The 15,708-nt window shown below is 37.2% G+C and overlaps 1 protein-coding gene across 7 annotated transcripts in view; it reads right to left on the minus strand.

Annotated features, from left to right (window-relative positions):
* RUNX1T1 (RUNX1 partner transcriptional co-repressor 1) overlaps window positions 1-15,708 on the minus strand; it is a 149,810-nt gene that overhangs the window by 102,434 nt on the left and 31,668 nt on the right. Inside the window, exon 2 of one of the 7 annotated variants that reach the window (XM_063726718.1) lies at window positions 4,001-4,164. The exons of the other annotated variants lie outside the window; for them this stretch is intronic. Coding sequence (XP_063582788.1) covers window positions 4,001-4,007 — 7 coding nt within the window. The 5' untranslated portion in view covers window positions 4,008-4,164. The remainder of the gene's footprint in view (window positions 1-4,000; window positions 4,165-15,708) is intronic. 7 annotated transcript variants of the gene reach the window in all.

The following is a 15,708-nucleotide window of genomic DNA, read 5'->3' on the forward strand; positions in this document are numbered from 1 at the left end:
CAAAGTAAGACTGACACTAATATGCCAACATGATTTAATGTACATTTGAGATTTACAAACAGCACAGTAAAGAAAATGTCCTCAAAAGATCTTCTTACTTTCATAAACTACCTGAACAAGTCCCTTAATCTCTAGGAGCCTCAGTTTCAACATGTGTAAACTGAAGGTGCTCGCAAGATAAACCTTCAAGCCCTAAAATATATATATTTGTTCCCCTGATGGCTCAGAAGGCTTTTCAGAAAATTATAATTACAGCATCTTCTTTGCAAACATCCATTAACAGTGTAGTGATAAGATAGTTAATAAACATTTCTAGGCTATGTAATGTCTACTAAGCAAATGTTTACTTCAAGAAATAAAAATAAACAAGTAGTTGTCTTATGAAACCTTAAGATGTCATAACCATCACCCCCTTCAAGAAAAAGATTAAACCATTATCATTTTCATAGACCATTAACTGCACAGGAAGATGGCCTGTGAAAGTTTCCAAATATCATTTTACATAAATAGAACTAATAGGCCAAGTACTCTGAAATATTAACAGAAAAGAATGTAAAGAGAAGAAGGGAGAGAGTTTCAGGGTTTGAAGGAAAGCTGGACTGTCTACATGTCTGCTACAAAAAAGTAATGCTGCACAATCTACATTTATAATTGGGTATTTACAACTTACATAGTTTTCTTCTATAGTTGGCACAAGGCTTGTTTGATACAGCAAAGAGCCTAATATAATGGCAAACCAACTTGCAAAGTAAAATAGAGTGTCAGTGAATGGACTGCTGTGAGTGTTTTTATTCTTACATAATAGCATTTAGATGCATCTATTAAAAAAAAATAACCAAGTGCATTATCCAAATGTTCAGTTACTAGGGATACTAACAGTTGTCTGTCCACGGCAATTTCATTTCTGTTTTTTTACACAAATCATCGCTTGCAAGCACTGATGTTAAAAACAGAAAAATAGTCTAGTACACAGTGGCTATAAATGCCAAATCAATTTTCAGCAGATAATAAAGTCCATGTTTTACAATCAGCAATGCACTGTTTTACTACCCAAAAATGTAAGCTAATAATATATAGCTCTACTAAATGGAAAATGCAGATACGCTGTTAAAAAATGGGCCGGCTGTGAGAGGATGGATCATTTCTGCAGGGACCTTCTTAAAGCTATGTGTAAGTGTTTTGAAAATATCACATGATGTGGCCATGTGTTAAAAATTACAGCCAGTTAAGTTCTCTGCTAAGGAAAATATGTGGGCAATTTATGAAATGCACTCCAGGATGGAGATGTCTTAAGTAAAACCAGATTTTGAAAACAAACCTTTTTTTTTCTCTCTTTTGGAAACTTGAACTTAAAAAAAAGTTCCAGGCACATCTGGAGAGCAGGACCATTGAGAAAGGGTGGTCTGACCTAATACTAGCCATCTTCTAAAAGAAAAAGCACTATTTCTGGGCTACAGGGACCGTGCTCACTTATTGTCCTTTTAAGGAAATAGTCCTGAAAGCATTTTGTAGGTCAACATATGTTCTTTGATAATATTATACAAAGATTCATAAAAATATAAGTGTTTCAGAAAGCTTGGAGTCACTGCCTCCTGAAACAATATAATGCCCAAGGTCTCCCAGCCTTCTCATAAGAAAACATTTTCCTTTTCTTAAACACAAGGATCTAGTTGTTACAAAAGTGACAGGTAGTGAAATGATATTTCTTTATAATGAGTTAAACAATTTTGAAATAATCTATTTCTTTAAAGCATCCTTAGCCTCTTTTGACTTATATAGTTCATTTTGAAACAATATGCTATCAACATCTTTAAAAACATGTTTTTTAAAACCGAAATAGTTCTAGAACCCCTTAAACTAAGACTTTTTTACTTACCCAGCCCCAAAGATTGGGATGTCTGCATTAGATCAGTTTGTGCACATGTTTCCAGGGATCCTCAATTTTATAAAAAAAGGCCCTAGACATGGCAATTGTTACATCATGTCTGAGACAACCAGGAATTAGTTCTTATACCTGAACTACCAAATATATACATATATATGTGTGTGTGTGTGTATGTTGATATATAGTCATTTTTTTAAGCAGTAGGTGGTATCAGAGTGCATAGAGCACAACCTTTTAATCTTCTACACATAATGCCTTACTTAAAAATATAAAACCTGCCCAAGATGGCTAAAATCGTCCATTAAAATGGACCTATATATATGGACTAAAATAAGCTAAAAACATATTTAGAGGTAGTCCATCCGATAGAATTGAAAAACTACAGATGGGTGTCAAAAATAGCCAAGTGTCAAATCTGCTCAAGTATCGCCATTCTGGCACATGCTCATAGTCACAGCTGTTAATATATTCTATGTATCCAAGTACAAGGTTTTCTAACACAGTTGATGAGAGAGAGAGAGAGAAGCAGTGCCCACACTTCAGGCTATTGCTGTAGAACCAGATGTATTAACAACACTAAAACAAACTTATCAATGACTCTAAATCCCTAAATATAGTTCAATGCTTTTTAAATAAGGGTGCTTTGAAGCTTAGTTTAAAATGATGCAATTAGCTAGAAGTAGCAAGGGTCCTAACTAATCTCTTTCACCTATTATAATTCACAAATGGCTTTGGTTTATTATGGGGTTTTGTTTTACAAAATTAACATATAGACTCTTCAAAATGCTGATAAATCAGATCATTTAACACGTTTATTAACAGCATAAAAAAGATCTGAATTATGACATAAAAATCAGATAAATGTGCTCAATATTCTGGTGAAATAAAAAACACAGGCACTTTCACACTGATTCTGTATTATATACCCAGGGCACATTACATCTTTAGTCGCATGGTGCATATAAATCAAGATGAAAGCTTAAAGAGTTAAAATGACCTTTCAAAGACCTCAGTCATTGTCTTTTTGTAAATTGATTTTCCCCATAATTCAGCTACATACATTCCTAGTCTACTAATGAAAAAGTGCAATTCTGCCACAAATGCATCCTTTCTGCATATATATCAATAATGATTAGGATGGACTACGAGACACATCCTAAAGGGAAAAACATTCTTCAAACAACTGGCAATACCTACACACAACTGTGGTTGCAGAAAACTGGCAGATAATGTTTCAAAACACCATCTGTGAGGTGTACAAACTCTGTGACCAAGCACAGCCTCTTCTGCCTATCCTACCCAAATAATCCACATAAATCGGCCAGCTGGAGGATCTCTATCTGCCTTGTCTTTTTTATCTGAAGATAGGAAGCTCCAAATTAGGCACAGGGCAATTTAGACAGTTCTTGAAAACAGCCGAAACAACCCTTTCCCCGGCCAGCCTTCTCCATAAGCAGAGCCTTCACTGGCAACGATCACAGAAACACTCCAGGCTCCAAAGATAATATTTTTCAGAGGAAACTGACATGCACTAAATTTCCAGGACAACAGCTTCACTAATTCAGCAGGCTTTTTATTTTAATTAACTGATTTCAATTATTTGTCTGATGACATCTAAGGGCTGTGATTTAGGACAAGACTGAAATTCCTTGTAGTTCCAAAGCTTCCTTCACTTTCTCTGACATAAACAGCTTTTTAAAGAGATCTTATTCCAGGATTCCGCCATAATCTGAAAACTCTCTCCACAGATGAAATTTCCAGGACACCAAGTACAGATGATAGTCACAAAATTCTGAACAGAAACAATACTTCTTACTTGAGCTAAAACCCTCAAGTAAATTACTCTGACAAACATCCGTGGCTGTAAGACCCCCTCAACCTTTAAAATACATCTCCCACATTTTAAAAGCAAGGGCTCCACACCCTGTACCCCTCCATGTATCAAGATCTTTATGGTTCTCTTTATGCTACCTTCCAATCACACCTCTGTCACCCCCAGCCTCTTCCTGCCCACATCAGATACAACATGCTGTGGGGCAGAAGGTATTTTCCATGCATAATAGAAAGTAAGCTTTCTTCATTGGAAAAACAGAACACAGAACAGGGCTAACTCACCAGGCATCCTTGAATCCAGCGTACCACACAGAAAGTGGCTGTCTCCTAAAAGCAAGCGCGTTCCGGGCTCATGCCTCCTGTTCTGGAATGAGTGGCAGCAGAGAGGAGGGCCATCAGAGGGGCTGGGGCGGCATCGCCGGAGGCAGGGTGCTGGGCGCGTGCGCCTGCCAGGCAGAGACAGATGGAGAGCTGACACTCCGGATTGTACTTGGAGCAGAAATGTGGAGGATGACAGGAGCACATGTGGCCTTGAACCCAGCCCTGTCTCTTTAGGCAGAACAATGACAGGGATGTGTGTGCAAAGTATCACAACCCCTACCCTCCCCTTAGCACTCCACCTCTCTCTGCAAGTTTCAGAGCACCAAAAAGCAAAAAGTGAAATTCAGAATGATAAGCTAAATGCTGAATAATTTATTCACCACCACCCCCATCCTGTTCAAGGTTAACCCTTATTTTGCCAAAAGATAGAAATGTAGACCTGGCCCCCTACCACCGCTCACAATAAAAGGCTTCCCTTCATCTTCTCATTTTCATAGCCATAATTGGGAACTGTATTAAAAAAAAAAAAAAAAAAAAAAACAGGTACAGAACTCAAAGCCTGTTTATTCAACTAGAAATCCCAAACAGTCTACAAACATTTTTATAAGACTTTGCATATTGTGCCAGTTTATCATCCTGCACAAAGTATCAGAATCATTCCTTTTGTCAGCTTCTCAGTAGTATGTGTAAAATAGAACACTTTTTAGAAGCTGAGCTGACCACTTTTATTTTACTCGAGTGCTTTTAACCCCCTGGGATCCCTGGGTTGATATGCTCCAAACATTTTCAGCTTACTTTCTTCTACCTTGCATAGAGATCCATGGGAGATAAAAACAAAATCTTCATTGTAAAGCCTTTTCAAAAGCTGAACAATCATGTCCTCCTGATTCCTGATTTTTTTGCACACCCCTAAATGTTTATCCTTCCCATGAATAACACATACCCAGCCAGGTTCAATGGACTCTTCCCTATTAAGCTTTAATGGACACCATGATATATAAAACTAGGAGCCTTTGTTATAGTGCTTTATCTAAAGCTGGCTATTTTCTTCTCAGCAGTCCCTCTTTAGTCCTTTGTAAAACATCCCTGCCTCATAGGAGAAACATACGCCTGCCTGCCTTGCATGCCTTTTCTAAACACACAACAATGCCAGGCATAAGGAAAATACTGTTCTCTCCTAAAACTCTTTCTCAGTTTTACACTTGCAAATCTTTCCTAGGTCTGTGTTTGTTTCAACAACAGGCACATGATGAGGTAGATGCCTCAGGCTTTACCTTTCCAACATATGCACAATCCACTATCAACACAGAAACAATTCCACTCAGGGTCCTCTGATCAGCCTGCAAGCTCAATGAACATGATAGACAGGAGCATTCCCGTTAACTCTTGCTATTCCTTCAGTCCTCAACATGTCCTTTACTTACTCTACGCTTTCCATATGCTTTTAGCCCTTGTCAGATGGATTTCCATACTACTTGCTATCTCCAAAAAATTCTGAAAACAGAGGCAATAACTCCGACTTCTACCTACTCAATCTTCCTACACCTCTTCCCAAGAGTGCACACAACCTGTTTCAAAGCATACCCACACACACTCTCTCTCTGCACAAACTAAAAATATATTCTCTTTGATAAACAGTGTCAATCAATAAGAACTTCTACAGCCCCTAAATACTGTACCCAAGAAGGGCTGCTTTATCCAGCGAACCCCTCAAAAATCCATCATTGTCAGAGACAACTTGTAAAAAGACTACAATTCATAATGATTACTCTGTTCTGTCACTAATAGTATACTGCACCCTATTTATGAGGCCAATCTTTTTGTTCATCTTAGTTAGATGTCACTTGTAATGAGGTTCTCTGTAATGGATTTCAGTACAGTTAAGCACCAAGCTCAAACATTCTTATGACAGAAAGCTTTATAGCAGGCATGAGTGTGATAATCAATTAAGTCCTGCTATAAGGGCCTTTATGGAATCCAGCATCCTAAATCAGTAGATTTTCATTTTTAAAGAGAGTATTTTTAAAAAGCCACTTAATGCTACATGCCACTGATTTTTTTTTTTTTTAGTACTATACTTATGTTAGAAAGAAAACATTTTCACAGTGGGAAACCCAACCTTTCATCAATATGCATGGTGAATCACTTCTAAAATAGAAAATCATATGACAAACTGCAATACACTTTTGAGAAAACTGGATGATATCCGGTTTTAAAATGGGGTCTTAATATCGGTACACTGCAAGTCCCTAAACCGCAGCTCAGAAAATTGAACTTCCATATGCTGTGTGATTATGTATCTTTTCTATGTGTAAAAAGGCTTTTTAAGCTGTTATCTGACTACAGTAATTGCCACTTTAAATTGATCCACGTCAACAAAACCTGGATCCCTGGAGATTCTCATCTAGAAGTCTGATTGCAGAGGGGCCTAGCTGAATGTGTGTGCATCTGAGACTAGTTCAGCATTTTCTCAAGAAACCAGTTTCCTCCTCTTATTCTTTAATCCATGGAGGCAAGAAAAGCAGAACCCCATTTGGCAGTTATCCCTGAATAGGGAAACCTGGATACGTAGTTCTACACAGTTACTTAGAATAACTTTTCGTTCATAAAAAAAAAAAAATTTAAAAAAAGGAGGATATGGAGCCAAGATCTCTAACATCCAAATTGTATAATAAAAATAGACAATCAATAACATGATGAATGCATTTATGCAAGTGAATGGAGAAAAACAATACGTATTGCAAAAGTTTTCTCTAGTACGAAACACTGTCATAAGGAAACATATTTTATAAAACTAAAATATATCCCAATAACAAAGAATACATTACTCACCAATTAAGTACTTCCTCAGGAGAACCTTATCGGTTAATGTATGTCACTGAATTAAGAACACAGCCCATTTTTAAGGCAATGTTTTAGAGAGAGTCATCTAAATCAACACTTTCTAAACCAGTAAGTGTAGTCAACAACAAAATGCTGGGCTCCCACAAAAGCAAATACATGTTGTTTTCTGACAAGTTTAGATCATTCATTAGAAAGGCATTATGGTATTGTATGATTCCAAGGTATTTTTCACTCAAGTCCACCACAGAACTTTCATGAAATACAAATTTTTCCTCTGTTCAAACCTGACTTAGCAACAGGGACTAGCAGTCTACTGACATGGTCTGCAGTTCAGGAAAGCTCTCTACACTGGTGAAGGGAGAATCTGAGTTAAAGCCTTTCCACAGGTCTTCTCAACTTTCCTCTGGGCTTCTAGCAGGCTGTTGTGATACACTGGGACTTCACACAGTGGGTATTAAGTGAGTTAATTCAAAGGACCTGAAACCTCATTGATCCTAATTGAAAGCAATACACCCAACCAAATACTTTCCTACCCCATCTGCTCTGGCCTGCCACCAACTATTCAATACAAGAGAATTAATAGTTTCAGATATTCTAACCGACCCAATAAAGGCACTCATTTAAGCAGGGCTGCATTAACAAAGTGAAAAAACAAGGGCAAAATGGGTTCAAATGGAGCATTTTACTCCTAGTTGGCTTTAACAAAGCTGAATAAGGCTTATTCTGACTTTTTATGTGCAAGACTTGATAAACTGAATGAGAAGGCACTCAATGATCACCCAACGAGCATTGATGAATGGTCATTAAGACCCCCCTGCTCTTAGAGGAGACCCTTCCACAAAGTGGCACACCAGCTTGAAAGGGCGGACTCACTAATGTCCAGATTTCTCCGCTTGCTTGTCCCACTTTCAATTTCAGACCACTGGCCACCAAATGAGGCTGACATATTGGAAAATAATGTTTTATGGGCGAGTGGTAAAAAATAAAATGGAGGCATTAGCTCTGCTTTCAAATTCAAATCTGCTAGTTTTGTCAGACCCCAAAGGTTTTGATTTTCCACCCAGCTGGAAGCTATTAGTGTTTTCTAAAGGCATCCCACTGACAAGGCAAACCTACCTAATGTGTGAGTTGTTGGGCTGAGGGAGATGGACCTCTCTTTTGGATGATTTCCTAACTTCTCATCACTTTGACAGTCAATTAAATAGATACAACACCTAATAAAAATGTACATTAATTTGTTTCTGCCACTGAAAGCCATCTGAAACTGTATTAAATAAAAGCCATAATAGATTGTCCCCTGACAAAGATAAATCCAATTATACTTTGTCTGCAAAAAAAAACACAAATGGTTTATGTTTTAGTTAGGCTACAATGTAAGATACAGCTAACCACAAGAAATAAGTGGGATGGGGGGGGGAAAATAACTAAGTGAAAAAGTTCATTGAAGTATTCCATCAAGGTTAAGAGGTTATCTGTCATTTTAGCTCCCTTACATAAATGTCTGTTGTAAACAACTAAACACATTTACGCTATTCCGTCAAATATTTCCTTTGGGGGAAATGATTGGCAAGCATTTGCACCTCCTCAACTTTCAGCCAGCCCACAGAAGAACTCACAAGAACTTTGCTTAGATGACAAAAGAACAGGAGACATGATTGCCATCTTAAGAATTTGAAGGGTGTATAAACATCATGGGGTCAAAGGGTTATTTAGGGCTGTCCAAGAGAGCCTAAGTGCTAGCAATGAGATGGAGTCAAGTAAAAGAAAACATGCTGGATAGGGGAAACCTATCTTAATGGGTGATTATACAGACATTACAGACGCAGAAAAGCTTTACTGCCCGAATCACTCGCAACTAGTCAGACAAAGCACTACAGAACACAGTGGCCCATGGAGGACATGCTGTAGGTCTGTTAAGAAATCCTCATCTACCAGGGCAAGTGGCAGGCTGAGAGCTAGAAGTCATAACCCCTAGCCTTCACCTATGACTTATGTAAAACTCATGGTCTCAGGTCACTTTGATTTTTGCATCTCCATCAGTTAAAGTAAGTTAATAATGGACTCTACAACTGTACTTTGAAGATTCCAATGTTAAAATATTTTAAATAATGACTTCCTAAACTGATAAGCCGAATAGTCTCTATGATATTCTTTTTTCCATCTTCAATGTCTACAGAACAAAATATTAGTGATATTCTGACAGTTTTTCAAGCAATATATTTGACTTTTAACTCTGGTTGAAGTACAATGTCCTCTTATACATGAATAAAAACATGTGTATGAGTATATTTAAGTTGTGTGTGCATTTATGTGTATGTGTACAAAAATGAAGTCTGTTTAAGACAAACTATCACACTGAAAGTAAACAAAATCTGTATCTGTAATTATTACAAATTGTTTCTGATAGTGCCAATGCCTTTAAAATATGACAATATATTGTAGTTCGTTTCCACCAACTTATTTTCAATGTCTAATATTTTAAAATTTTTTGAAACGCTATAACAGCTTTTAACACTTGCACTGATTAAATTTTATGCTATTTAAACACAAAGTTTAAACATACTGTAATAATACAGTTAAAGGTAGATTCCTACATAGTCACTAGCAAGGGGTTAAATTATATTAAAATTTTTAAAGTAAAACACTTCCTTATTAATCCACAAGGCTGAACACTAGCTATGTTAACTGTTTTTTTTTCAAGTAAAAGCATTTACCATAAAACAATTCCTAAAAACTATACATTTGCAATGTAAATCTGCAAATAAGTTACCATTTACAGTTTTCTCATATTTTGTACAGCTACAAAAATCACTCAGGTAACAGGGAAGACATCCTAACTACCCATCTCTTATTCATTTGACAAGGACTGTAACACTATATAGAAAACCTTTGTTTCAATGTCACCACCTCCTCATCTTGACTAATGGCGAGTTAGTTTTGTTAAAACGCAAGGGTGATGGCGTATGCTCCAATGAACTTTCCCTCCTCTGAGCACCAGAGACAAAAACCTGCAGCTCTGCTCTGTGCAGGCAGCCATCTGGACAGCTTTCCCTCAAAGCCCGGCCCACACCACACTGCAGGCAAAATCGGAGGGCTCGAGAGCTCTGTGGGGCTATTCATGACATACCAATTTCACATTTTCTGCTTGTACGCTTGCAACAATAAATGCTAATGAGGACTATGAATGACAATTTTAAATACAATAAAAAGGTCTCCAAATCCCTTGCATATAGAGACACTGTTTTCAAAACTTCACCTTCTGTTACAGAGCTGTGAGAGACTGCAGGAGAAAAAAATAACCTAAGGAAAACAATAAGATGATCAAAGCACAACTGAATCCTTAAGATTTCCAGAGAAAGCAATCTGTGTAAGCCCAGCAAACAACAGATCTTACCACCGCTATGAACAACCCTATGAATACATGAGATACCTTTAATCTCTACTACCTTTGCCTTCTGTAGACATGCAGCTTAATAAAAGCAATTCTTGATGAACATTGATTATATTCATTATTTTGGAGCCTGGGAATTCTAAGGATAGTATTTGTCCAAAAATAATTATAGTAATAATCATCATCATCATACTTTGGCATAATATTTAACATTCCAGATATCTTTAAATAAATTCAAATGCAAACTGGTTCTCTTCTGACAATATCTATTCTTAAAAACAATGCAATTGTGGGTGGTGAAATTATATACAATATTTATTCCCTACTTTTTTATTTTTCTGTATTCCCCAAATCTTCTAAAATGAGCATGTATTATATTTTGGAAAAAAAAAAAAAAAAGTTACTTTCAATGCATTGAAAGGACTGAACAAATGACACATAGATGTTTTGACCTAGATAGGAATTAAACTATTTTACACAGCAACAAAAATAAAACAAAAGATTTCCCTGTAGTTTAGAGAAATTGTCTAAAGAGTATTCTTTTCATTAACAAGGATTAAAACAGTTTCAACAAAATCCACCAGGTGGAGCAAATACACAGCAATAAAAAAAAAAAAAAAATCCCAGAATTTTTTTCATCATATTTTCTTTCACAGGACTTTCATCTCTAACAAATTCTCCACTTCTATCTCTCCACATTGCAAATTATCAAAATCTATGCACACATACTAATCTGCCATGTTTATAAACAATTCAAAGTTACTCAAAAATGAATTTTAGTTACAACAAATTCTATTACAAATGTTCACTCCAAAACTGCTCTACTTGTTCAAATAATACCCAGCATAGTATATTTGCTTTTATATCAATGTAAATTTTTAAATTAATGTTTTACAGTGACCCTACAGGGTTTTACCAGGCAGAAGAGAATTTAATGCTGTATATGTTGAAATACACTCAAGAATGGTTAAAGCCTATAAATCTCAATGCAATTCCCTTACTCTATATGGAAATTTCAACTCTTACTTTCATTTATTAAAATTCTCCTTAATTGCATATACCATAATCTTATTAAAATTATGGATTATTGTACCTTTTTTACCCATTATACCTAAATGTCCTTTTATCATTCCTATTGGTAAATTGGCACAAGTCCACAATTACTTATATGTTTTCCCTTTACTTTCCAGAGTAATTCACTGCCTCCGATTCTCTTCTCCCACAGATTTTTTTTCTTGCATTTCAGTCCACATTTACTGAGCACCCGCAGTGCCAAGGCTCCAAACCCAAATTCTTTCATTTCTGACACCACCTGCAAGCCACAATTCTCCCCGTTCAGTTTTCAGTCTCCCACATTTTTCTCACATTATACACTCTGCTGCCAAAGCTTAAAGCTACACATGGTCCTAATGTTACTAATGTTACCTGCATTTAAGAAGACTCCACGTGGACAGAACTACAAAAAAGTTGGAGCTTGAAAGAAACCTGCCAAGAGTTTGTTGGTGGAGGAGAACACTAGTTAGGAATATTGGCTGTGGCTTAAAATATATTTATATGTTTTTTTTCATATTTATACTGATGTTGAAAAGAGAAATACTCTAAAAGAAATGCAGCAGGCTGATACATAAATAAACACGCACATGCCTGAGGATACACATAACACTTATGGCAGAGCTACTTACGCTGTGCATAATAGATCACGATGACGCCAGCTCCATCACAAGGCGCACCAGGCTAATGCAATTATTTAAATGATTATATATGTTTTACTGGAGTGGTAAACAAATATATAAAATATTGACATTACTTCCATAAATGTGATATGAAAAACAAGTTTTTAAAATAATTCCCACCAAAATCTTCCCTGCAAAGCCCAATCTCTTTATTCTTTGCAAAGGACAGAATCAATTCCTTGGAGCTGTGCTTATGCACTAGGCAAAGGTATATACTGCTCTCTTTACATGCCCATAACTCCTATTAACATCAATGGGAAGCACATATGTGCATCTAAAGGGTAAATGCCCTTCAGTCTGCATGACAGAATCCTAATGAAGTAGTTGGAAAAACCAAATCACTGCACATGTAGTCACACTTTCCCCTGCCTTTGCAGGAAACACCACCACCACCACCTTTGCTCCCCAACTCACAGCAAAGACATTTCATCAGCCCACAGTGTGGACAGATTTCCTCTTGGTAAGATAAAATCCTCTTATATTCATGGGATCTTCCAAATGGCTCCATCTCCAAACACTTCTCAGAATATTTATCCCATGTTACCCTCAAATTGGACACACATTACTGTGCAAATATTATTTCTCACCACCCCCAGCTTCATCAAAGAGTGTGGCCCTTCCCACAGCAAATGTCAAAGACCATATTCCAATTCCAAGAAAAGGAAAAAACATCCAAGTGTAAAAGTTCTATCACCTTTTTTTAAAAGTGGACTATTCTATTTTCATGGGCAGATTAAGATTCCAAAACCGCCTCATAAAAGCAATCTCTGAACTACTAGCTCCACACCAGACTACTAATGAGTCTGACTGGAAAAGAGCAACACACATAGGACACTATATAATGGGAACTCAGAAAACAAGAACCCAACAAACTAAGGCCAGCCCTCTACTGGTTAACGTCTGTTGCTGCTGAAACAGATTGTTTCATAGCAAGGCCAGAAGTGTAAAATAGAGCCAAATTCTTAGATTTTTTTTTTTTTTTTAATCAAGCATGTCTGTCAGTGTGGTCCACAAGGGGAGAGCAGGGGACACAGCATTGGCAGGAACCTCAAATTCCTGACCAAACCCTCTTCCACACAATGCCTCCCGAAAGAAAGGAACCCAGGGTTTGAGCCAGCCTGACGCTGGCGGACAGACAGGGCCGGCCTTGCAGGATGTCAGAGCGCCAGGCGGCTGTGAGAGATACTGGGTTTTCACACACTCCCAGCCTGACTGTTTTGCTCTTCAGGTAATTAAACAAGGAAGCAGGGCTGCTGGGTATGAGCCTGACCCCGAAGCTGCGGCTCCATGGTTCTGCATATCAACTTCCGCAAGAACTGCCCGGAGCATCAACAGAACATTCTCCTCTCACTCTCTCTCATTTCCTTCTCCACCTCTTCCTAAAGCTGACCCAGAAACAAGTCCTGCCTACAAAAACATCCAGAGAAAGGTCTGATTTTATTTGTCATAAAAATCTCTATGCTATTCCCAGTCATTACCCTCCAAATTTTAAAAAACAAAAAAGTACCTTAATGTCAGAAACTTCATAAAAATTCATATACACCAAATCTGTGTAAAACGCTGGTATCTTAATCAAGATGGATCAAAGAAAATTATACTCAAATAATTATAATTTTTAACCTGCTTCATTAAAGTGTAAATCTTCAAATTCAAAGAAGGCTCACCAAGAAATAAATGATTTTGATAGTCCAGTTTACAAATTAAACATTTGTTGTGTTATGTAATTAACACTGTTATTTTAAATTTTGATAGTGGTAATTAATGTAAGCAAATACCATCTATGATCTGGTTTATTATGTTTCACCAAAAATTTTATTTAAACAAAACTCTAAAATATTTTGTGTGTGCAAAGTTACCATTCAAACTCAGGAATATCAAACATATCCTTTAAAAGATAAGAAAGTTGTATATTTATATACATATATATAATTAAACAATGATTAGAATCATATAAATAATATATTCCTCTTTCATCTCAAAATCCATACAGTAAAATATTGGCTGAAAGAGACAGAGACCAAAAGAGAGAAGAATACAAAAGCATGCCTGCTTGTCTGTGTTCAACACAAAGAACATTAAATGAAAACAACTGGCATGCTGCCAAATTCCTATAGAGGCAAAGAGATTCAAATAAATTGATTTCACGCATCACACTGACCTGGGATCAGTGTGCAGTGCTACAATAAGCTCAAAGCTCCATGTGGGGTAAAGCCCATTAATGCTATCAGACCCCTCAAACATGACCAAAAAAAACTAAAAATAGGAGCAGATACTCTCTAAAAGCAGCAGTTTTACTTAATAAAATAACTTTCCTCTTCCTAACAAAGACACCAATATATAAAGGTGCATAGCATCATCTATATCAGCATTTTAAAAATACCTCTTTTTCAAAATACAAATGTGGCTTTTGAAACCCACACAATATATAAAAATTGATACTACCTATATATCCCATTCCATGATATGAATGAACATAAACACACACTCTTTGCAAAAAAAGTTTCCTGTCATTCTTTCCTCCCAAGCTGCTTCCTCTTATATCTTTTAGAAAGCATATGGATTTTTTAATATGTCAAATACTACACCCTTCTTAGAATTGTCCTCAATGGCTTATGATAGCAAGCTCCTCAGGCCAGACTACCACTCCTAGGTGTCCCAAATCTGTCTGGTCCCTACAATGGCAGGCATTACGGGAGAACGGCTCCAAATGGCATTCTAGAGGACCAAGCACCAGGTGGGAAACACAACAGCATTCTCATTTTACCAGCTTACACCCAAGCTGGTGGCATACCCCTTTAGTACCATTTCCCGCCCCCCTGCCCCCCAGCCACTGCCCTAACAGAGGCCCATCTCCAGGAGACCCCAGCCTGCTTCAAACTTGCTACACAGACCAGACTCTCTGGCGCCACCTCAGGCCATTCTCACTCACAATGCCGACTGTTCAGCCATGGATAGTCCTTTGCTTTATCTGCTTCTAAACTGCAACTCCAAAACTCTAAGAGCCCAATGGATTCCAGGTGTTCTAAAATGTAAAGTATGTGATATCTGTTTTCCCAACTTCTTAAGTTGAGTTTGAACCCCATATTTCTATACACCTAATATTATTACAAAGAGGAAAGAAAAAACTAGGAGTAATTATTATTGTTATTATATTTACTCATTTATTTAAAAACAGGGTCTTGCTGTTGCCCAGGCAGGAGTGCAATGGTGCAATCATAGCTCACTGCAGCCACGGACTCCTGGGCTCAAGCAATCCTCCCACTTTAGCCTCCCAAGTAGCTGGGACTACAGGCATGTGCCATCACACTCGCCTGAATTTTTAATTTTTTTGTAGAGATGGGGTCTCACTTTGTTGCCCAGACTGGTCTAGAACTCCTGAGTTCAAGCAATCCTCCTGCCTCAGCCCCTCAAAGTGCTGGGATCATAAGCATTAGCCACCATGCCCGGCCTAGAAGTAAATTTTTAATGCCACATGGAAAACAAAGAAAACCCAACAGTTATAAAATAGATCAATACAAATATGTATATGTGTATACAGACATCATGTTTAAAGTATGTACACACACCACACATACAGGAGAGTAGGAGAGACAGAGAAGAAAAAAAGAAGAAATTGCACATTGTGTTTCTGATACATGATGCTGGGGGTTCCGTACATGAATAACAAATAAATGCATTCCAAATTATATTAAGATATGTGC

The sequence above is a fragment of the Pongo abelii genome, chromosome 7 (genome assembly GCF_028885655.2).
Source record: "Pongo abelii isolate AG06213 chromosome 7, NHGRI_mPonAbe1-v2.0_pri, whole genome shotgun sequence".
In the NCBI taxonomy this organism is placed as follows: domain Eukaryota; kingdom Metazoa; phylum Chordata; class Mammalia; order Primates; family Hominidae; genus Pongo; species Pongo abelii.